General features: G+C 41.2%; 1 protein-coding gene across 5 annotated transcripts in view; it reads left to right on the forward strand.

Moving 5' to 3' along the window:
- LOC100869858 (uncharacterized) overlaps positions 1–18614 on the forward strand; it is a 198563-nt gene extending 179949 nt beyond the window's left edge. For 4 of the 5 annotated variants that reach the window (XM_086907926.1, XM_012483469.3, XM_086907927.1 and 1 more), the window contains 4 exons: positions 11937–12309; positions 12831–15923; positions 16114–16451; positions 16570–18614. In XM_086907926.1, the coding sequence (XP_086764052.1) occupies positions 12018–12309; positions 12831–15923; positions 16114–16451; positions 16570–17139 (4293 nt within the window). In that variant the 5' untranslated portion in view covers positions 11937–12017 and the 3' untranslated portion in view covers positions 17140–18614. Of the gene's footprint in view, positions 1–10789; positions 12310–12830; positions 15924–16113; positions 16452–16569 lie in introns of those variants that run through there. The other variant, XM_086907928.1, reaches the window with a different exon arrangement.
- Positions 18615–25592: the final 6978 nt, after the last annotated feature.

Raw genomic sequence — 25592 nt, forward strand, 5'->3', positions numbered from 1 at the left:
GTTGAATCCCTAATGAAGTTGTGCATTTTATTCGAGCAAACTTGAAGCACTAGTTTCCGCTATTCGTTTTCCATTGAAATTGATTTGCGGTCATCCTTCGAGAGAAAACTATCGAAATTGTTGAGAGGAAAGATCACTTAAATCTTTCATTGCCAATACGAATTACAAAATTCTCTCTCTCTCTCTCTCTCTCTCTCTCTCTCTCTCTCTCTCTCTCTCTCTCTCTCTCTCTCTCTCTCTCTCTCTCTCTCTCTCTCTCTCTCTCTCTCTCTCTCTCTCTCTCTCTCTCTCTCTCTCTCTCTCTCTCTCTCTCTCTCTCTCTCTCTCTCTCTCTCTCTCTCTCTCTCTCTCTCTCTCTCTCTCTCTCTCTCTCTCTCTCTCTCTCTCTCTCTCTCTCTCTCTCTCTCTCTCTCTCTCTCTCTCTCTCTCTCTCTCTCTCTCTCTCTCTCTCTCTCTCTCTCTGACGAACGTTGCGCAATAATACTATATATTTTTGTTGTTATTTATCATTTAAAAACATTATCGTATCCTTTTCAAAATATCGATATCACAACGCATTTTTTATTCGTTATATCAATATAAGTTAATATTAATGTATTTTTATAAATTTTAAATATATATAAATTTTTCTATATCTATATCTATATCTTTGGATAATATATTTCTATTATTCAAATAATAAGAAATGTATTATTATATTAGTTATATATTGTATATAGTATGAAATATATTTGAAAATTTTCTATATTCCTTTCGGAATCATTTTCTTTTTAATAAGAAAATTATTTGATATACAAATTACTCGATCAGATGCCGTTTTGAATAAAATCCATCAAGAAAAACCGGAAATAAAATCTTTCGACCCCCCCGAAGAATCGAACTTGGACGTTTCCCGTGTAAAAGACGGTACTTTAGCCCACTCGGCTACTAGGCTTTTTGATTAAACTATCTTTCTTTTGCGTATATGTATCGCTACTGTAACAGGTGTTCATGATCCCACATTATTCTGCTCTCTAATCGTGTAGAACCTGTGTCGAGCGTTCGCGGGGACAGCCATTATTCAAAGCGCATCACAGACAAGGATTGTTTTCAACGTGACACGGAGAATACGTGGTATCAACGTGTCACAATCACAAGATCGGTTGTGTAAATGTTCCACGACACGATCGTCACGATGTTAAAAATATCCAATCCATCAATACCTGTTTCTAATTTCCAAAAATAAAACTTTCTCGTAATTATTATAAAAAAAAAGATACGAATGCATATGTATAACGTCGACATATCAACATTCGAACGTTTTAAATGTTCAATTCTATGAAAGTTGTATCACAGGAAGGCGAATAAGGATTTTGGATAAATATTTTAAGAAGATGGAGATATTACAGATCTGCTTATATTATTAATATATGCCCGAGGACACGTTGGAAAATCAATAGAAGAGATTATTCCACCATTTAATTAGCAGAAAGTTAAGGAACACTCCTCCTAGTTGAAAATTCGATGTCTCGTTGAACAAATTACGACAAAGTCACTGCAACTCACCATTTCCCGCGGCAAGAAACTGTCTTAATGAACAATAATGAACAATAACTATATAATATCATTATTCGTCAAAAAAAAAAGATACAAAAATTATTTCAATTGAATATAAGAGAGAAAAGAAGAGGGGAGGGAAAAACGAATAATTCGATAAAATAGTTGGCTTGGAAATTTCAATAAACGTCATACAAAATGAAATATACATGAGCTAAAAGTTTTACAATTTTACTAAATGTATATAATTTTGTTTCAAACATGTCGGAAATAATTTTTACACGAAGTGCATTCAAATATCAAGAATGTAAAAATTAAAATATTAATGCAAAAAAAAAAAAATAGAATATTTACTAGAGATAGATTAAAATAGAATTACACGAAATAAACAATGATTTTTTTTTAAAAATATATTTTTTTACTAATAAAATTTATTATCGCGTACACGATATAAATGGTGATGATGTTACTCCACTTCACTTATTTATGCATTGATTGTATTAACTGCTTTTAAGACCCTCCAATTATCAGTAATAAAATCTTTTCCACGGCAAAGAACTTTCCACCCTCCCCCTCCATTCTCCTTTCATACTTAGTAACTCCCGAACGCAAAGCTTTTTATTAGATCAACGAGGTTAAACATTCTCCAAAGACATCGGCCACTGTTCTTTTCTTATATAATGGTACATCTTGTACTCCCCATGGTCGATACAAAGGTTGAAAGTTCACAAAACAGGATATTAGCTCCTCGTTTTACACTGTAAAACAATCAAGAGAGGGGAAAAAGGGAGGGAGGCATTAAGAAGAGAGATGTACGTGTCGTTTAATGTTTAAAAAAGTTATATTGCCTTCTCCATGGAAAACTTTAAGAGCTATATAATTCTTCGAGAACAAGGTAAATAAAAGCCAGTGTCTGACTAATGACAGTTTTACTACTATTACTACTACTACTACTACTACTACTAGCATGTGAAGCAAGATTTTGCGTGACTCGGCGTCTTTCGTTCGCCGAGAAACGAAGAGAGAGGGAATTCGATATCGAATCGAAAGAGTCGTAACTTGGGGGTAAAACGCTAAGAGGAGGAAAATTCGTTCGAATTTTCTGTTTTGGGAAGGAAATACGAGAGAGCGGCACGCCATAAAACGCGAATCATTTCTTCGGATGTTGATAAATGGTTTCCTCGCGGAGACAGTTTTAATTCTCCGCCGAGTTCCAGATCCCCGAAGAGAAAGGAGGCGAGGGAGATTGATTTTTTATTTATCCGTGACCAACGACATCCACCATGACGAAGCGTACTCGAGAGGAATCAGGGAATTCTCAAGCAGATTGTCCCCCCGTTGCACTTGGAACAATTAATTTAACCTTCCTCTCCTTCTGTCCCACAGTTTTTCCTCCCCCACCCCACGAGGGGCAAAAAATTTTCCAATTAACAGTATTAATCTGCCAACATCCGAATCTAATTCCCTAAGTAAATTCCATTCGTGTCGGCGAACAAAAAAAGAATGCTCGTGTAATAATTGATCGTTCGAGAATTTCTTACATCGACGTCATTTCAATTATGTCCAACACTTTCGCACTCAAAAAAAAAAAAAAAAAGAAACGGATCGATCTCGAAAAATCTGTTAGTAGCTCTGTAAAAAAAAAAGAAAAAGGATCGCGCATCCGCCGCCTTTTCCCTTCTCCTTCCTCTTCTATTAATACCAGAATACACAAATTTCTTCCCGTATGGTAAAGGGATGAACCTCCCCCCCCCCCTCCTCGTACCGACTACGTCCCTTTGAAGAATCCCAAGCAGCTCTCCCACGAATACCGCGGCCGGGGCACGGATGGTTAACGAAAGGAATATTCTCCATAATTCCGCGTAACGTTTCCCTCCTCCTCTCCTCGCCTCTCTTCCCCTCCTTCCCCTCCGATGGAATTCGTCTAAAGCGTGTTTCGCGCTCTAAGAGTATCAAAGGATCCCTCTTCGTGGCGCCCTCAAAGACCGATGCACCTTTTCAACTTGACGGCATCTCTCTCTCTCTCTCTCTCTCTCTCTCTCTTTCTCCCTCTTCCTTCATCTCTCTGTCTATCCTCAGCCCTTGAACTTGCATCGAAAGTTGCAAGAACGCGTGGAAAGACGTGGATGGCATAGAATAATTGGCAAAGAAATCGCGTCCCCGGGAAGAATCGTGCGAAGCGAAATTCGTTCAAAAGGGGGGGGGGGGGGAGGAATAATGGGGCGAGTTTACCAGATTCATTAACTTTGATGGAAATCTTCGTCGCTCGCTCGCTTCGTCCTCCAGGATCTCCCTCTCCCGGGAAGTTTGCCTACTAACTCGAAGGTTATGAAAATAGAAGGACGCGCGTTCACTCGTCACGAAGAAATCTCTCTCTGTCACGAACGGGCGGCCGACTCTCGACGATCATCGTGTCGTGGAGGCTTCAACCTAATTATCGCCGAGGCGGCAAGGATCTCTTCCTGGATCTCTCTCTCTTTCTCTCTCTCTCTCTTTTTGGTAAAGAAGAAACCCTCGAAGAAACTCGGTACAAATTTTCATTGTCATCGTTATAAATTCAGACTCCCTCCCCCTTTAATGTCCCCGGTAGCGTTTCAAGGATTCGGAGGTGGGATGGCGGCGAAATGAATATGATTACCTTTAATTTTATGCAAAGAGGTTAAAGGAGGATGATTCGCCCCGTTTTCCTTCCCCTCTATCTTGAACCACTCTCTCCCTCTCTTTCTCTCTCTCTTTCATTCCCCCTCAGCAGGAATGTAGTAGGGTTTAACTTTTAATAATCAGGCAGCTGATATAAGCCGCGAGCTTCGCATTTGCGGAAGTCTGTCCCTCCCCCCTTATAAGAGGATAATCACAGGTCCGACGAAGGCGTTGGAGAGAGGAGTTTTTCATCCCGTTTAGGATGGGCATCGTGGTGTGAGATCGAAAGGGACGAATTTTTGAAAATTTTCCCCCTCCCTCTGTGGAATTATCATAAACTCACGTAATGTGGGCGAGGCTAATACCGGGAACCGTGTCGTGCAATTTCGGATTTCGCTAATGTCCCCGATGCTGAGTAGTTTCGTTAGGAAAGGGAGAGAAAGAGAGAAAGAAAGAGAGAGAGAGAAGCAGTTAGAGGATATCGAAGGTAGATAGGCTAGATGCAAATCTACCAAACTTTATCTGGGATTTACCGTGACGATGAAAATGAGAAGAAGAAGAAGGAAAAAGGGAGAGCGTTTTATGTTGGATTTTGTTGGTGGACTCGTTAGCGACGCCATCTAACGAGTATATATTTTAGACACCAGAATGTTGGTGGAGTTCAGTTTGAAATTTATAATTGAGAAAAAGAATAAGCGGGAATAAGAGAGTTGGGTTTTGATTCTGCGTGAAATCTTTCATGGAAGTCAACAGGATTGATCGATATCGATGTGTCATTCGTAAATTCAACGAATCATTCGGCGCAAAATGAAATTTCGATTTCCATGGACTTTGAAGGGGAAATCTCATTTTCTTTTATCATTCCTCGACGTATGCAAAGACGTAGAAAGATGGTTGTGCCATTTGCATTCTTCTCATTACCATTGTCGGTCTTGTTTAAACGGAGGAACAATTGCAAGTCACTCGGTGATTCTTTAAGACATTCTCCTCACGACCTTAAGTTATCCGCTTCGGTGGAGAACTCGACCACCACGTTACGTTACGAAAACATCGATAAATAAGTTCCGTTTTCCATTCTTCAGTTCGAAAAATAAACCGAATGAAGTAATTTTTCCAATATCTTTAAGAGACGACTTCTCGCAAAGTTTTCGAAGAAACCAACTAATTTAACAACAACAAAAGACTCGCTCGAAGAATAATAATAAAAAAGAAAAAGAAAGAAGGTGGAAGAGAAATGTCGAAGACAACGAATCACGAAGAGGAAGAGAAATTTAAAAACGTTTCGTTCGAAATTCACTTTCTACCGTCCCCAATTCGAACCCAATTCGAAAACTGAAAAGGCGGGCGCCAAAGTTGTAATTGCTCCTCCATTTCACATTGGTGCTTGAAGATGTCGCGAGATGGGTCGAAAGGGTTAGCAGATGTCCCTTTTATATTCGACGCAGCGCGGTTCATTAACGAACGCGGTCTCGCCAGTGGACCGCAACGATTTAATCCGAGCTTGCGCGCTCGCTGTCGCGCCGGAATTCAATTTTCCTGCGGCCTTAATGGAGCGAAACGTAGCAGACCGCGGCTACACGGAGCCTGGCTCGTTTCGCCCGCGAAATCGATGCCCCGATCCTGGCAGATCGGGTGAATCGTGTGGAACCGTTCGTAGTAGACGTCGAGATTACCTCGTAGTCGCAGGATCGCAAAGTATTATCGAGGTGCTTGAGCGAATCGAATGAGCGGCCGATTCCATTTGTTTTCGCGCGTTCGACAGGCAATCAAGAATTTATCGAAGATTGAACAGCTCGTGTTCAATCGTTTATATGGCGGGAGTCTATCCATTGCGATCTTTCATTTCGAATAACAGAAGTTTGGAAATGGATTAAATGGATTTGAGTATAAACAAGTTTAATTAATAAATTGCGATGATATTGCGTGTATGTAGAGTATAATAGATGTATTTTTTTTTTTTGTATACATTTTTAGCGATGAAAATTTCAGTATTCTTTTCATTTTGTATTTTTAAATGTAACTTTATAAAGATACGAGATAGAAGAAATGCTACCGAATATTTCTTGAAACCGTTTATTTTTAAGTTAGATGAATTTTCTCGTTGTAAGACGATGGTCATCGAGGTTTTTATCTGGCTCGTTTCTTTGTATTTATTACTGCGACAGCGCGCTGCGTCCCCCTTCCATTATTTGTTTCCCAGTATTTCGCACAATTGAAACAATGCTCGTCACTGGCTCGGATAATACTCAGCTCGGCCAGTGTGTTCATTTAATCGAGCATTAATGAAAATTTCGTTCCCAATAAATAGAGTTCGGAATAATGGAATTCCATCCATAATTGAACTGTAATTGAAATATTACAGGAGGAAGGGGGGAGGGAGGGGAAATCTTCATATAATTATCGTTCATGCGATGCATTGGAAATTCGAGTGCGCGTTTTCATTAACGTTGCGCGTCGGCCGTTGTAAGTTATATCGCGAAGCGAAAATCTATCGTTGCTGAAACTAGTTCACCGAGCATTCGAGAAGTAAGCGGAGAAGTTTGCACGCCACTCGACGCACTCAGGATGCTCGAGTAGCAAATATGAGCGGTTGTGTATCGTGGGAACCGCTCTGGGATTCAACTGTATAGGATCAATAAGGGGTTAAAATGGTGGATGGTTAAGGTACACGCGAGGAACGAGGTCCGTTCGAATCGTCCTCGAAAATTATTCGCGAGAGAGAGAAAGAGGAAAAAAATCGATCGATCGACGACTACGATCGATTTTCTTCGTTCGACAAACGTTCCCCGCACGATCGATTTAATTTCAACAACGAACGAATCAACCGACTCGTGAATCAACGCGGAGGACCTTTCTCCGTTTCCTAATTCCGATCAGTTTGGAACTTGCTCTTACAACGCAAAGTCAATTCTGCTTCACGAAACTCCGGTAATGGAAGCGCAAGTGCACTTCGGCTATTTGAGATTCACCGACGAAATAGGAATTACAGTTTGTTCCCCGATTCCGGTCCCAGATTTCTGTTTGCCATCCTTCAAAGTTCATCTTCTTGGAAGCCAGCCTCGCGGACGATAAATTTGACGCTTTCGCGCGCAAATTTCGAACTCATATATAATAAATTTTCATCGATTTCTCTGCTTCGAAAAAAATAATCAACACGCGAATCTCTCCAACAACTTCAACGATATCTTCATCCTCGATGGAGCATCGTATATATAGAAAACTTTAAGCCTCCTCGCCTTCGTCACTTCGCGGATCGATAAAAACTTCGGAACAGTATTCTCAGACGAAGTTACCACCAGACCGATGAGTGTACTACCGAGAGAATTCCGGGACACGGAATATTAAAAATTTACATATTAAAAATGTCTGCCGTCAGGTGGAAAGAAAGGCAAAAAGAGAGACAAGATACGGTTGCAGCGCTGTTGTATTCAACGTTTTTAACGATTTTTCCAACGATATTCGACGATACTCCCCGGTAAGAGAAGAGAAAGAAGATTTTTCTTCAAGAAACGCACGCCCGCCCTCCAAGATTTTCCACGGAGGAGGAAAAAGGTATTAAATTTCGTCTGGCGCGTTTCAAGTTGGCGAATGCAATTTGAAGATTAAGCGGCACGGGGACGCTTAATTAAACAAGCCACGAGTGTCTCTCGCAATACAGCTGCGCTCGAGTTCAGGGAGGAAGCCAATGTCCTTTATTAAACCCTGCCATATTTCGGTCCTTTCCCATACGAGGAGGAGGCATTCTCGGCGAGAAACAAGCGACGACGCCTCCCTCCCCCCTTTTCGTATCGTTGCCGCGCCACACGCACACATCTCAGAGCGTATTAATAGCCGGTGAAACGAGGAATGTAATAACACGGCCATTCGGATAGTCACGTGCGTATTGCCTGCACGTGCACCGCTAAATTGTAATCAAGCCCGAGAGATAGGGAAACAATGAGGCGCACGTGGAAATCCGGTTCTTAACGGGCCCTCAAAAGCCTGCTCCTCCTCGGCCGAAAAATTTTCATTCGAAGGGACTGGCCCCGTCGACTCGATTCTTCGATTAAAAACTTTAAAACGCTCCCGGGGCTACGAAGTCGATTCTCTTCTTCTCGATTGAGCGAATTAACCAGCCCTCGAAAACGACCACCAACGTCGAAATCTTTTAAATAAAAAAGTAAGATTTATATTGGAATATAACTAGTCGAAACTTGGTTCGTTTTAAACTGGTTAGACTAGCTGGTTTCTTGAACGTTGAAAAAGTAACAATCTAGACGTTTTGTTCAAAAAACGAAAGAGAATATACTACATACTTTATTGCGACAAATATGGGGATATTTTTCGAAAAGAGAAAAATTGAATATACCTTAAATTGATTAATGTGGATGGTGGATTCTGGGTAAATGCTTGGCGCTAATCGCGAATGAAATCCGCGCGTTTCCAGCAACATTAGGGAGCCCGCCTCTAAAAAAAAATCGTATTAACAAACAGCGCGTCGAGACGCGTAATCGAGCTCGAGTAATCACGCGCGAGCCGTAAATGTTGAAAAACTTGCACGCCTACACGCGTGTGCATTAATTAAAAGCTCGAAGCATGGAATGGAAGGGAGGGGAGAAGATATTGATTTTTCTACTTTACCACATCGTACTTTACCTAACTCTGACCTAACCTCGGATCTAACCTCCGCGTAAAGCGCAGCCCCTAACAAACTTGTTCCTTAACTCGATGTCGGAGCATAACCTGAACAAGAAATTTACAAGCTCGCGCGAGTCTTCCTCCTTTCCGAAACGTAATTCCGAGCGTAGCCTAACAAGTGGCCTTCCAGACGAACCATCTTCTGGAATGATCGAAAATCCTGTCCGACAACGTGTCCGATCCGACCGTATATTTTTCGAAACGTGGCCGGTCATAGCGATCTGTGTGACGGCATCCAAGCCGCGAAGATTTATCACGGACGTTAAATTACGACCGGCTGATCTTGGGGATCACGAGAAAGTAAGGGAGGATGTACAATTGCTGCACGAATCCGTGTCTCTACGAAGACGATCGAGGGGAGGATATGTCTGGCGGGGATGGTGAAGTCGCGAACGAGGAAAGAAAATTTGACCGTTTAAATGAAACGAGATTTAATTTCTTCGTCCAATCTTTGTCGCTTCGGGATTATTTTGTAATTTATAGATTTTTTTTTAGGATCTTTAATAATTGCTTCAACTCGATTTCTTTTATTTTCGATGTTGATTTTGATTGAAAAGAAATCAATATTGCTTCGACTTTTGCTACGATTTATTTAAAATCAGAGTGTGCAGTTAAATTGAATCGCTTATTAATGGAATATTTTAAATTCATGACACGAGAAATTATTTGTCGGGAATATTAAACAATCTCTCTTTCTTCGTTCCTTATATTTCATTGCATCCACTTTAATCTGTGGAAAGAGAAGAGAAGTGTCGCGAGGATGGAAGAATATGAGGAATAGTTGACAGAGACGTTTCTATTCGAAACGATTCATAGCGAACGTGAAAGTTATCTCTGACCTAGATGTCCGATCATTCTATGAGAGCTCGAACATTTTATTCCATTTCGTGCCGCGACATTAACTGAATAACGTGTAATAACATTTTACCAAAAGAAAAAAAAAACGACAGTGTGAACAATAGTGAGATTTGTAATTCATCATTTCCAGTTCATTAATCGTTCATTATCAACAATTGAATAACTGGGGTAGGATGTCCATTCCGCACGCAAAGCCTATCCTATGAATAGTTTATTCGCATAGTCACACGAAAATCACGCGATCCATTCTCAAGATATTCAAATTTGCCGGATCCTATCCGATATGTAAATATGCACAAATTTTTTGTGTACATATATATATATATATATATATATATATCGAAATCATAAACAGATCTCCTCGAATCGAGCCTCGGGTCCAAATCCATTTGCCTAACGACCAACGTTTATATCCCGCCTGATCGTTTATGCCATCGTATTCGCCCCTAGAATATTGTCGTGTCGTTCTATTTGCCGCGTCAAGCGCAGCCTGTGTTTGTCGAGAAGAATACGACTCCACTTCACGAAAATATGCATAACCGGGATCGGTATTTATTCCTTGACGAATCTATAATCTTCTGTGTTCGTCGAGTGTAGTTCGAGTCGCACTAAAGTCGAATATTCATCCGTTTAATTAAATTCTGTACTCTATTCCAACATTACTAACTGAACGGCGTTCTTTCGTAATTATGATGAAAAGAAATAAGAACAAGCTATTAAATAATTAATGTCTAATAAAAAGCCAATAAAAAGTAGCAAGTAATACCTGATCTGAAAAATCTATGAAATAAAGTTCGTTCGATGGAATATCGAAATTGGAAACTGGCCCCTTCCATTCCCTGTTACGATTCTATCTCGCTTTATATCGCATCGTTATGCAAATATACCCGTGTATTTCGTATTCCACGTTAAACTTAACACGTTATCTCGAGATTATCAATTTCACGAGAACTTGAACCGAAGCCCTTATGTTCGTTGGGTGAGAATGTTTACGTTGCTGGCTGACCCACCTAAGGGAATAATAAAACACCGGTATCGATTAATCTTAAATCCGATCCATTCGTGAGCGTGCGGAAGAATTACGCGCGAAAAGATTGGCGTGCGTGCGCGGCCATATATTTTTTATCATCAGCATTATCCAAGCGCCGACGTTGTTCTCTTCTGGAATATATTTTTCCATCCATTCCATCCGTTCTCGCGCGGATCGGTTTGGTTTGGCTTCATGGATCGTCGATCAAAGGAACAAAATTGCGAACGAAATTAACGTTGCTAACGTTGAATTAATGCAATATCGTTAACGTAACCTAGAATTTAGCAAATACGAGTGGATAACACTCGTATTTCGCTTGGCTGCACGGAAACAATGAACCGCTCGCGCTCGTGTGAAAATCGTTTACCGAGATGCAAACTGCGATTTGATCGAAATAGTGGCCGAACGCGATAGCGGAGCCTATTTGCCGGACCAACATTCGTACGTACGTATCAAATATATACGAATTCCTTGGCTCTTATTTCGATAGCGAAGGAATAACGGAACGCGTAGGTCGAGTGGTAAAAAAACATAGATTCGTTGGAAATATCCGATGAAACGTGGCACGCGACCGAGCTATTAACCTACCATTACGGAACAATCAGCGGACCGCGTACCGGTGTTTCGAAGTTAGTTTCACGCGAGCGCGTACGCGCATTTTAAAAACGGAGCTTCGCGAGAATTTGTCTTAAAGTTATCGTAAACGCATGCTCGAGCTCCTTTATTACGATATAATAATAAGCTCTGCCTGGAAGTTATTGTTACAACGCTATATTTGGAATACGAATTAGATTAGATTAGATGGAAAATGAAAGGAAAAGAAATAAGAATAAGAAAATATTAGGAATGGTGTGCCATCTGTACCTAGTTTTCAAGATAAATTATCAATACACTCATATACTTCCACCAAAATGGATAAAATATGTATTAAATTAATCGCTTGATTCGTTGCACAGTATCATCACATATGGATGTCGAAGAGAGGCATCGATATTTCTTTCTTTTATAAATATTCAACGATATTATCCTCGTTCCTTACTCTAAAACGCTACAAAACATCACACGTTAAATCGAAACATGCGAAACAAAAACATTTTTCCAGGCATCCTCTTCCTTTACTTCATTTTTATCGAATCTACGCTTCTCATAATACGTGCACAATGAAATAACGACGCGTTAATAATCCGTTTCGCAGGGAAACATCATCGAGCGCGGTCGAGAGAAACGATGAGCGGTTTGGGACGAGCCGGGAACAGAGCGGCGCGATAATAATAATATGTGGACGACTTGGCCGCGGACGAAGCGCAAGTGGCGGGACTCGGGCTCGTCTCGCAGCGGGCACAAGCCTGGTGGTAACCGCGACGGTTTCCGTTTCATCTATTCGGTGGTGTTGGCGGCCTGCATGACGGCTCAGGAAGCGAGGAGCGCCAAGTGTCCGCCACCGGACACGATGCCCGGCTGCCCTTGTTACAATTTCGAGGATGGACTGTTCCTGGAATGCGCCGGGGCCACCGAGGAATCCCTGAGGACCGCTTTGTCCGGCGTGATACACGCCGCTGAAGGGGAAGGTACGTGCACTATGGCCAACGAATACATTAGGATAAATAAGGGATTAAGGGTTCGGCCAACGGGGATTTCCTTGTCCCCTCGTTGCCCACTCAACCGGGAATACGAATAATAAACCGCTACGAATCGTGATCAACCTCGATCTTTGCTGATCTTTTCGAGTCGAGCCTCGAATAATTCAGATCTCCATTAAGCATCCGATGATGTGGAACTCTGTTTATCCGTGATCCATTTAATGGAACGAAATTTTCGTCGATTTCCCGATTAAGTTAGAATTCTATTATCCGGACTAATAGCCGGTATTGAAAACAAGGATCTCGTCCAAACGCGAACTTCGATTGTTCGAACAAAAAATCAGGAGTGGAGGGAAATCCTATTACCGTTAAGGATCCGATTCGTCGTCGGTGAAAACCGTGGTCCTTTTCACGAGTGCGTAAGTAAATGGAGTTCCCCGAATCGAATCGCGTCGCTATACCGATATCGACCGAGCTCGTGTCGGAATGAATCGTGTCTCTTGTTCCAGGGGCGATAGTTCAATCTCTGAGCGTTTACGAGTTGGACAGAAGAGTGGAGGAGCTTCGATCCGTCGCGTTTCCCGCCGGCTCTCAGATCAGACATTTGCAAATATCTCACTCGGCGATACGCGAGATAAGCGAAGACGCGTTCAAACGATTGAGCAAAAGCTTGGAGTCGTTGGCGCTGGTGTCGGGCCGGCTTCCCCACGTGCCGCAAAAAGCGTTGGCCACGTTGACCTCCCTGAAAGCGCTCGACTTGGAAGCGAATCTGGTCCACGAGCTTCCCAGTTACAGCTTTTACGGACTGTCGTTGATCAAGTTGAATCTGAAGGGGAACCAGATAATAAAAATATCGGAATACGCGTTCGCCGGGCTGGAAGACACTCTCACGGATCTGAACTTAGCCGAGAACAAGATCAGAGTATTCCCAATGACGTCCCTGAGAAGATTGGAGCACCTGACGTCCCTCAGGCTTGCCTGGAACGAGGTATCCGAGCTACCCGAAGATGGATATTCCAGATTGGATGCCCTCAATTTTCTCGATCTGACCAGCAACAATTTCAAAAAAATACCGCTCAATTGTTTCCGCTGTTGCCCGTCTCTCAAGATTCTCTCTCTGTACTATAACGCGGTCGAATTCGTGGACAAGGACGCGTTCATCTCGTTGATCGACCTCGAGTCGATCGATCTCAGCCACAACAAGATCGTGTCCCTGGACGTGAACACGTTCAGGGCGAATCAAAGGCTGAGGTCGATCGATCTTAGCAACAATCACATCCATTACATCCGCGGCGTGTTCTCCAAGTTGCCCGAGTTGAAGGAGTTGTTCCTCGCGGAGAACAACATTCTTGAAATACCCGCTGAGACGTTCGCCGGTAGCACGAGTTTATCGGTGATCTATCTTCAACAGAACGCGATCAGAAGGATCGACGCGAGGGGTCTGGCTACCTTGAGTCAATTGGCTCAGTTGCATCTGAGCGGGAACTACATCGAGAAAGTGCCGCGCGATTTTCTCGAGCACTGCGACAATCTATCCACATTGTCTCTCGATGGGAACAACATCCGCGAGTTGGAGGTGGGAACTTTCGCGAAGGCGAAATCGTTGAGGGAGCTTCGACTCCAGGACAATCAGATTACCGAGGTGAAACGAGGCGTGTTCGCGCCCTTGCCGTCCTTGTTGGAGCTCCATCTGCAAAATAACGCGATAACCGACATGGAGACCGGCGCTTTGAGGTCCCTGCACAGTCTGCAGCACGTGAATCTTCAAGGTAATCTTCTCGCGGTGTTGGGCGACGTGTTCCAAGTGTCGAACGACGTGGGCCAAAATGGGAACAGCGGCAGCTCGTTGGTCTCGATTCAATTAGACAACAACGGCCTGGGCGTGCTCCACAACGACTCTTTGAGAGGGCAAGCGTCGGTCAGGATCATGTGGCTCGGTCACAACAGATTAACCCGTCTCCAGGCTCCTTTGTTCAGGGACCTGTTGCTGGTCGAGCGATTGTATCTCACCAATAACTCTATCTCGCGGATCGAGGACACGGCCTTCCAACCGATGCAGGCGCTCAAATTCCTCGAGCTGAGTATGAACCGTTTGAGCCACGTAACCGTCAGAACTTTCTCGGAATTGCACGAGCTCGAGGAACTTTACCTGCAGGACAACGGGCTCCGACGCTTAGACCCGTACGCGTTGACCGCCCTCAAGCGACTTCGCGTCCTTGACCTGGCCAACAATCATTTGAACGTGCTCCACGATAAAATCTTCCAGGAGGGTTTGCCGATCAGAACGTTGAATCTCAGGAACTGTACCGTGAGCGTGATAGAGAACGGAGCGTTCAGGGGATTGAACAACTTGTACGAGTTGAATTTGGAGCACAATCATCTCACCGCGTCCACCTTGAACCGCCTCGATATCCCGGGATTGAGAGTCTTGAGAATATCGTACAACAATTTCAGTCAGATCAACGGAAACTCCTTGGACGGACTGCCGTCCCTTCAACATCTGGCCATGGATTCCTGCCAATTGTACAGAATGCCCCCGGAGATATTCTCGAAGAACAAAAATCTTGCCAAACTTCTGCTGAGCAACAATCGCCTTCGAACCTTGCCCACCTTGCTCTTCCTCGGTTTGGACGCGTTGAAGGAAGTGAGGCTGGACGGTAACCAATTCCAAGAGATCCCTTACGAGGTGTTCGCCAACGCGACCACCGTCGAGTTCTTGTCGTTGGCCAACAACGCGATCGTAAACGTGGACATGTCACGGATGAACGGATTGGCCGGTCTCCGGGAGCTCGATCTACGCGGCAATTATATCGTGTCGCTTTCCGGTTTCGCAAGCGTGAACCTATCCCGCCTCGTATCCGTCGACCTGAGCCACAATCACCTGACCGCCTTACCCGCAAACTTCTTCGCCCGCTCGAACCTGCTTCGAAAAGTCGAGTTGGCAGCCAACAAATTCCATCAGATACCGGCTGTCGCGTTGTCCGCTCAAAACGTTCCAAATCTCACCTGGTTGAACGTCACCGCCAATCCATTGGTCAGGATACACGAGATCAGCTCGAAAGCCAAGTATCCAGCTCTTCAAGAGATACACATATCCGGAACGAACTTGACCATAGTCACCAGCCAAGATTTCGAAGCGTTTCCGGCGTTGATGCATCTGTTTATGGGGAGCAACATGATCTCGCGAGTATCGCCGAGCGCGTTTCGCAGCTTGATCGAGCTATTGACCTTGGATCTGAGCGTGAACGAGCTCGATTTCCTGCCGCAAGAGAGACTGAAAGGATTGGAACACCTCAGGATACTTAATCTCACGCACAATCGGTTGAAGGAACTGGAAGATTTCCCGCCCGACCTGAAGGCTCTTCAAGTGTTGGATCTCTCGTACAATCAGATCAGCGGAGTGGGCAAAACCACGTTCCAGCATCTCGAGAATCTTGCCGAGCTTCATTTGTACGGGAATTGGATATCTTCCATTTCGCCTGACGCGTTCAAGCCGTTGAAGAAACTGAGAATTCTTGATCTGAGTAGAAACTATTTAGCGAATTTACCATTGAACGCGTTCAGGCCACTCGAGACACAAATACGAAGTCTTCGCGCGGAAGGTAAATCGAAGCGATTCGAGTATCTCTTCTTCTTCTTTTTCCTTTCTCTTCTTTCGTTCTTACAATTTACGCAAGCATTCCTCGAATGCAGTTTACTTATCTCGGTTTGTTTGTCGCCGCAGACACGGACGATCACTGTTTCTTAAGCGGTGTTTAATTAAAGAGAATTAAATCGTTGTTTCGTGTCCAGAGAATCCACTGCATTGCGACTGCGAGTCCCAAGAGCTTTGGGAGTGGCTGCGAGATCATCAGAAATTGGTGGGGGGCGGCGTTGCCCGAAATCGAGGAGGTGGATTGCGAATGAACGACGTGGACAGTGGATTGCTGAGATGCCAACAACCGCCGGAATTGCGGGGACTGGTGTTCCTCGAGTTGGACCCGCACGCCTTCTGTTCCGCGCCCCTCGTCTTGAAACTCGCGATCCAGGACATTCAACCGTTTTCCGTGTTGGTCTCTTGGCAGAGTAGAAATCATTCGGGTATCCGGGGATATCAGGTGGCCTATCACGCCATGGAAAACATCGAGGAGGTAAAGAAAAAAAAAAAAAATAATAAAAAACGCGACGATGATAAAAAAAAATCACGTCGCGTAAAATTACAAAATTATCGTGAAAATTTCATAATCTCTTTCTCTTGAAAATAAAAAGTTTCAGACGCTGGCGAAGATACTCGAGCCGAATTCACGTTCCACGAAATTGTCCAAGCTCTTGCCAAACACTCGGTATTTGATCTGCGTGTTTGGATTGGGAAACTGGATGAGCCAACGTCTCGAGGAGGACACGGTGGATCAATTTAACTTCTCCAACCACGAGACGTTCGAATCGTCGTCGGATATGCAAATGGCGGATTCGTCCACGAGCCGTTGCACCGAGGTGAAAACTCTCGAGACGCCCGAGGCGGTGATCAGTAGCGACGGCTCGTCGATGGGGGATGTCGGCAGCGTGAGCAGCTTCCTGACCAGGCGTCTAGGCCTGATAGTCGGTTGCTGCATGGGGTTCGTTGTGTTTCTGCTCCTCGTGTCCGTCCTCGGTTATCTAAAGGTGAAGAAGCAAAGGGAGACGGTGAAGAGGGAGCAACCGATCCCTCCGGAGTACATCTCCTACAGACACTTCAGTATACAGAGCGGCGAGGCCGGCCACGTGGCCAGACAGACGAGCCAAGACGGCCAACAGTCCAACTTCATCAACAATATGGGGAACACCAATCTGAACGTATGAGACAAGTTGAAAAACTCCCGAGGCGTGGAGGTTTCGAACGTTTGAACGGATCCCACCTTTTACGAATTCTCCTCATCAAACGGTGTCAAACGTGAAACGCTCCAAACTCGCGGTAGTTTTTTTTTCCCTCTATCGAACTTCAATTTCGTCGAAGAGACGAATAATTAACTGTAATAGGATTCTCGGGATAAAGAAATCTTCATTCAGCCAAAAGAAAAAAAAAAAGTACGTGCGCGTGTTTGTGCAAACGCCAAGTGATCCGCGATCTAGAGATTAACCGAGCGTTTTATATGTGATTTTCTACGAATCTTTACTTCGTTCGATGTAGCTTTACACGGAGGTGGAACGCAACAGGGATGAGGGTCGATCGTTGCGCGCAGCCGGTTGTGGCGTGTTGTGTGTATCCAGTGAATCGGGCTGCGAAATTGTAACCCGAAGGATCAGAGAACTTCATTACGCGGCACGTCGCGTTTGCTGGACGATTTACGGGTAAACAACGCAACGCAAGGATCTATTCGGACCCCGCAGTACACGGTGCATTGTGTTTTCTAAATGGCTCGGCAAACCGTCGTGCGCGTGGTATTCCCTGTAAAAGGGGGGGGAGGGAGGGAGGGGAGGGACAATGCGACCCGTCGCGTCGTTTCGAGTAAGTGCATTCTTGAATTTCCGCTTGCAACGCGCCAAGGGACCTGCAACCTGGCAGACAATGATGAATCGCGCGCGACCAAGGTACAGCCCGTTCTTGTATACCGTTATACGCGTATATATTTGTACATAAGTGAACAGTATCGAATCGTTGTTTGTTTACGAGTGAGAGTGAATGAGGAGAGAAGAGAACGAGAGAGAGAGAGAGAGAGAGAGTTTAAGAAGAATTTAAAGAAAATCTTTCGACGATTCTTTATATATAGCGAAATTAGTAGATGAGTTAGGATCGAAGCATTGATTCCGCTTGTCTTGACGTAGTAAAATTAAAAAAAAACAAAGAAATCTCGAAAATCGAGAATCGAAGCGGAACCCTGTTGTCCAGCTATATTGTTGATATCGCGATTTTCCAATATCGTTGATGATATTGCATCGTGAACCGCACTTGGGCGGGAAACGAGCATTCGATACTGTGGGACTATTGCACACCTCTTTGCTGTATCATAGGCTAACCACACGGATGTTATCAGGAATAAATTGGAAATTAGATAATACCACGTTGCGTAATATACTGGGAATTGTAGTTAAGGTGATAAAGAGAAACTGGACTGGATACTCGGCCGGTATGTAAAGGGAGGAAGAGGGTTGGATGGCCATCGCGTGGCGTAGAACCGAAATCAAAATCGGTCGATAGATGTGTAATCGTCGTTGTTCGATTGCACGGCGAAAGATCTCAAAGATATACCGAACACGCTGTGTATTGTAACATATAACATATAACATAACAACATACGTCACTGTAATAAAAATGCAAATTCTTTTTTAACCAACAACTCGTTGTGTCGTCATTCCCTTCGATTCAATTATTCACGATGACAATGGCAATTCCAAATGGAGCAAGATCCACTATTATCGAAGAAGATTTTACGTCTAATTCTTAGACATTAGAGAGTAAAAGAAAAAATATATAAAAATTGTATCTTTACGTTTCATCCTACGTAATCAAGATCTCGTTCATCAATCGTGGATCAAAAATGAAACGATTTTAAAAATTTGTGGAGGCAAGTCTGCGTTTCATTGCGAACGAAAAATACCTTTTTATCTATTTTGCATCGATTCGATGACTATTCAGAGAAAGAGAGAGAAAGAAAGAGAGACAAAGGATTAAAACGTACTTAAAGGAAATTCTGAAAGTCAGAAATGTCTAAAATATCCGAAATATTCGCGTCGAATAATCGGAATCCTTATTATAAAAGAAGCATGTTCTCGACCATTTTGGTGTATACCTCTTAGCCCAGAATCCAGTTTCACCACTATTCTCCAACGGTTCGCATAAATTTTCCAACGTCTCGACGAACCCTCTTTCCGTCTGTTTTATCGTATTTCCTTGCAATTAACCCCTCCTGGCAATCTTAACGCCATTTTCCCCCGAGAAAGAGAATACACCGTGCATATTTCATTCAACGCCACGGCACGAAGAGCGCGAGCCGTTAGAGATGTGCTCCTCTTTTTTCCTCCTCCCTCTCTCTCCTCTCCCTCCCTCTCCCCTCCAACAAGAGAACAAATCATATCCCGGACGGAATAATGGATTCGAAAATTAATCGAAGCCAATTTTCGAATGTGTCGAATGATAAAACGAGTTGAAAAAAAAAGAAATCGATAAAAATTTGCCCCTATGAGTTGTCAAAGAGGGGAGAAAAAAAAAACGATCAAAATTTTCGCTCTTCTCTGAAAGAGAAACTATTCTTTTTTCTTTTTTTTTTTTTTCGTGACGGATTTTTGCTTACAGAGAGCGGAAAATTGCGTCAGGTGAAGGGGAGGAGGGGAGGGATAGAAAAATAGAACGGAACGGGCAAAAATGTATACAGAAATCATGCACACTGTACACATTTTTCTCGGCTGATAGAGCTGTCCAAACGTCTCTCGTTTAGCTCTTTAATCCTGTTTGATGCACGCTTCGCCAGCCTCCTACCCTCCACCGCAGTTACATATACGTTCCAAATGGAGGTCATTAATCGCGGCTACGTTCAAATGCGCCAATGCTGGCGGGAAAAAATACTATGTATCAAAGGTCGCCATTTCGTTTTGGTCGAATTGCGTTATTACGAAGCAAGACACTAGTTTTTTTAATCAAACAGAATCCGTCGAATGAAAAAAAAGAAAATCTCCCATTTTTTTTTCGCAATTTCGAAATTAAATGATGGATCAAAAGTTTCTCGATCAATAAATGGATAAACAAGGATAAATGTAATTGTAATTCTTTTTTCGCTTTTGGTTGGGCGTTTTTTATTTTCATTGTTTTAAATTAAATAAGGGAACGGAGAATAAATTTATCAACTTCCCCTGGTTCAAAAACCATTTTTCCCTTACATTAACTTTAAGCACGGAGTAATATATACGATTAAACAATCTCTTTATGAATTCAATTTCGTTTCAAATTTTTAATCCGAACTTCGAAATTTTTCCGCATAAAAAAAAAATCGTTGTGCATTTCGATTATTTATACAACTGTTAACAACTTGAAATGTTCGCTTAAAAGCTCGACAAGTAGACAGCTTCAACCGTTCTCGAAGAGAAAAGAATCGAGAAACAGTCCCGGGGAGAAAAAAAACCCTCTTGAATTCACTTTAGAAGCATCGCACAGAAAAACGAGTAGATACGTGTAAAAACACGGTGTGTCTTTCGTGACAAGATACAGAGATACGTGTAAAAGTACAAGGAGTTGCTTTCAAGGAAATGTTTCTTCAAGCGGCCACATTCAAGCGCAAATTGAAATTGCTTGAATCATCGCGCGTGTATTCAGTATTTTCGAAAAAAACGAAAAAAAAAAAAAAGAAGAAAAAAATAGACAATCACCGCGTGAGACAATAAACCGACTACGTTACGAGAAATTTTCACGTGTAAATGAGAGATTACCCGCATTCGCCGAATTAATCGTGGAACCACTCTGAGGAGATTGTCAGTGGAAAAACTCGAATCGTTTCGTCCTCTCGATTCAACTGAATCGAATTTTTTGTAACGGAGATGCATTTCGAATCTTTGCGCTAATGTAAACGAGAAATTATATTTGTGTCATGAATTTTAATCGCGAAAGCAGTTTCGAGAAGATTTATTAATTGTATTTTTTTTTTTTTTTTTAAGTTTAAAAAGAACATTTCGATATATCTCTATTGCTGAGCCAAATGTTTGACCACTTTATATCGTGAAAAAGAAAGAGAATTTGGAATCAATCTGTGTCAAAGTTACGATAATTGATACATTAAAACTCTGTTATACGAATATTATTTGTACGTTATGTATATATGGATACAATTTATACAAATGAAATTTTATTGGAATTATCTGAATTCTAAACTTTTATTGCGTATTTGAATTATCACCAAACGTTACTCCGCTCACATAAATGCTTTTCATTAACTTTTAATTAAGTTTTAATCAACGACAGGTATAATTTGAAATATATATTTTATATTTTTGATACAAAAAAAAAATAAATAAATAAATAATTCATTCATTTGCTCGCAATATTTCTTCCAAATTTGCTATTATCCGTTTTGGAGAAAACGTTTCCACGAAATTCTCTCGTACGATCATAAGCTCCTATTAACCGAACGAAAAATCATAATTGGTGGGGAAAATTGGATCGACTTCTATTATAGAAATAACCTAGTTATACGGGTTTGCCTGTCCGAAATACAAACGAAGTTCCATTTTACGTAACGTGCAAAAAGAGCGACACGTAAATGTGATATCGTGAAACGCATACGATATAACGAATAAAAAAGAAGTCTCTCAAAAATTCTCCATCCACAATTGAATTCATTGGATTTGAATATCATTGGATATATATATAAATATATGTATATTTCATCGCTCAACTTCACTCTGTTGCGAATCGAAGGGAATAATCTGCAAAATTATTCCACTTATTCTCCCTGAATGTCGTCCGATTGAATCAATTCTCTTCCATTTTTTCCCAAAACTTTAAGCCACTCGTTTTTATCCAAAGTTGCGACTTTTTCCTCGAAAATGATTCACGAACAGTGCGGCCGATTGTTCTCTCGGACTTGCGCCAACTCGGTTCCCACTTTATCGATCGATATTACATAATTCTCTTTTTCACAATCCCGATTAGGAGGACTTTTCCAATTCGATCGTGATGGCCCCCAATGGTGGCCAGGATCGCTTAAAATCACGTATTTTCCTCGTTTATCATGATCTTCACTCGAATTTCCTCGAACCTATTCGCTTTTCAACTTCGCACTCCACTTCCGCCCGATCCTCTTCATCCAAAACGGAACGGGGAGTGGCCTTTCTCGGGGCAAGTATCGAAACTACGGCGAGATATCGCGTTCAAGATCTCGGCTACTGGAACTGCGAGATCAGCACCGATTCTTTCGAGCCGAGAGAATTTATCCATGAGTAAATATGTTCGGGATAAATTTCTTCTTAAATAGATCTAATCACGCGGATTATACAGCGTGTTTTCATTTGTAATACAATCGAAGTGACGTTCGATACTGGGTAGATAACAATTCAGCCATAATTTCCGGAGTTCGCTTAAAATTTCCAATAAAAGAATTTCGTTGCACAAAATTTCTTAATTATCTACAAAAATCGATGATTAAAATTGGTTTGTATAAAAAGTTTCAAAACTTCTCCAAGGAGCAACAATTTTCTAATTACAAGCGTTGAACGATCCACTAGCATCAGATTCACCGTTAAACAATCTTTTACCTCGCCTTAAGCGTATTAATCTAAATTTGGAGAGGTTCGAGTTTCATAGGAAATTTCAAAGTTTTCCTGTTTTCCGTTGGACCGTTAAATTTGATCGATGATCCATCCCGTCCGTTCAAAATGAGAGGGATGAGAGGAGAGAGATGGAGACTCATCTCCTTGAAACACGGATAGATGTTGTCTCGGTCGCAACACGTGCTTTCCCGCGATTAAGTCCCAGTTCCTACGGAATTACCCTTCCGCTGTAAGACGGATTCCTTGTTGGGAATGCCGTGCTTCTCGAAACGGCGTTACATGCACGTTTCGTAACCAAGCTGCGTGTTCCGCGAATCGAGATCCGGGTTGTCGATCACGATAGACAAGATCCGTGGCTCTCGTCACAGAGATGGATGCTTGCTCGTGTGGACGAGAGAAGAACCAAAATTTGGAACCAAAATTTAGTTCGTGACGCTAATCGTCCGTGCGATTAAAGAAAAGAGATTTTTTTAATAAATAAATAAATTACTGATTCTCATCGGTCAAAACAATTGCTATTTTTCAGAGAAAGGATTTAACATTCTGACTTAGGATTCCTAACGTTGAAATGGTACCTGATTTTTCGTAATCAGTTTTTGAATTGTCCAGTTTTTCGTATTTTTCAATTGCAGATTGCTGGTGTAACATATATATAACAATTGTGTAGTAAATCTGGAATTCACCTTTTGGTGATAGTGGCAAGAAATTCTATGGGATGATTAAAGAAAATTCTCTTTTTAGAGAAAGAACCCTATGTGAAAAATACAGAATTTGAATTTTTGCTTGGATTCTTCAAATTTAGAGACTCTATTAAGCTTATACTTTTTTCAAAATGTTTCGCAACGCGATTCGATCTATTTCCTTCCATGCAATAAATCGATAAATTACACGGTTTATTAACTCACGATTAATTGCTTTTCATCATGGAATTTGTTATCTTTTCGCTTCTCTCTGATTTCGATTTTGATTCAAACGAAATTATAAGTTTTCAAATCGAACCTATTCAAGTGTGATAACACATGTATATAATATTTTTACAAGTGAGTGAAACTATCGAAAGCTATCGGAGATATTGGCTGCGGAGTGGACGCAAGGCAAACAATTCGACCTTTGAAAGATTTTAATCGACGTTTGCGCTCGTGCCGCCTACTGTTCACCTATACGATCGAAAATTTGCCAACATCTCTCATCATGAAAACTCATGTACACTCGTGAAAGAAGAGAAAGAGAGAGAGAGAGAGAGAAGAGAATTGGCCTGTGAAAATCTGACAGATAGGGGAAGAAATGAAAGAATGCATGACAGTTGCATGAAAACATTCGGCCTTGCCTCTCGGCAATTTCAATTGATCGGTTGGGTGGCAATAAAATCGCGATGAATGTTTTCCATCGAAAATTTCCAGTGAAATTTCAGGATGCAATTTTACTTTGTTGAAAGACAGAAATTAATAAGTTCAACGTCTGTCAGATATTAATCTTGGCGAGGCAACATATTCGTTGGGGATCAACCGTTGTTTGACGGTATCGCTTGTTTTAATATGTACAGAAGCTGTCAATCAATATTTGCAGCATGTATTTCACGTTTGATGAAGTTATACTTTTTAGGTTAATAGAAGAGTTAGTACATCGTTACAAAGAAAAAAGTATTTGAAGAAAAAGGATATATTACATATTTAAAAAAAAACAGTGAATTTAATTAATAACGAATGAATTAATATTTTATTATAATTTTATCTATATCAGGATTATATTTCTCTATTACAATTATATAATTTTACTTCGAACAGAATAATCAAGTCAAAATTTTCCAAAATGAATTTTGGTTATTGGAATGAAAAATAATTTCATTAAATGCACGATTTTTAATTTTAGGGTGTCTCGTTCTGAATCAGTTCACATAAATAATTCTTCTTTCTAAATATTTATCTCTCGTTAAATTCCACCAGATGTCAAATATTTATAATACGATATGTATCAAAGAATGTTTAAATTGATCTTTATTATTTATTCACGATACGTAAATAGAATATCGAAAGTCGAAATTGACCTATGTTCTCTTTGCATCTAATCGACCTGTTAATTAAACTATGATTAGATATGTTATAAAAAACATCGTTGAATTTCTTTTCGAACGATAGAGTTTTCTTTTGAAATTTTAATAAATGTATAAAGTATTTCAAGTATATATTCGTGATACTTTTGGAAAATTCGATTCTAAAAATTAAAATAAAGATATCGATCGAGGTTTGTTCATTAAATTATAAGCAAGTCAAATGTGCATTGGACGAAGCAAAATGGAAATAATGTAAAGTTTTTTTTTATGCCATTGTCACATATTATTCATTTCGTGAACGTGAATTTAAATTGCTTATAACTTGATAAATAAGACATTAATCGTATAATTTTTGTACATCAATTTTGGAATGCTCGAAAAGTGTTGCACGAATATATTAATATTTTATATAGCATATTTTATGTATACCAAAACGTACAGCAATTATAACATATGCTTTCACGTGAAACAATTAAACGATAATTAATGACTGTATTTTCAATTAAATTCCGATTGAAGTAGAAACAATCGTATGTATTGTTGAAGACTAACAATGCTTACATTGTTCGTATATTATTATAAACGATCGACAGTAAATAAATCCGTAAATTTTAATGATTAAATAACAATTTCCATTAACGTCAAACTTAATATTTGAAACAATATACGTATAATTCAAACGATAGATCGTACAATATTAATCAAATATTAATCCTTTCCCAATTGCTATTCTAATTCTTTCTCTATTTTCGATTCGTTTCATCAATTACTATCAAATGTCACGTTAAAGACGAGTCTAAAATTCTAGGCGAAAATGAAACCTGGGTGCCATACAGATTCATAAAATCTATATTCAAAAATTCTTTCAAATTTCAAAATTAATCAATCAATCCTATACACGCGAAATCACTTAAACTAGTTTGGAAATTAAACGCGATGCGAATGTGTCTATCGCTTTATTGGCCCGAATAAAAAAAGAAAGAAGTAAAAAAAAGGAAAAGGAAAATCA

This window comes from Apis florea, unplaced genomic scaffold (assembly GCF_048593485.1).
Source record: "Apis florea isolate Af1SG1 unplaced genomic scaffold, ASM4859348v1 contig_3034_pilon, whole genome shotgun sequence".
Taxonomy (NCBI): domain Eukaryota; kingdom Metazoa; phylum Arthropoda; class Insecta; order Hymenoptera; family Apidae; genus Apis; species Apis florea.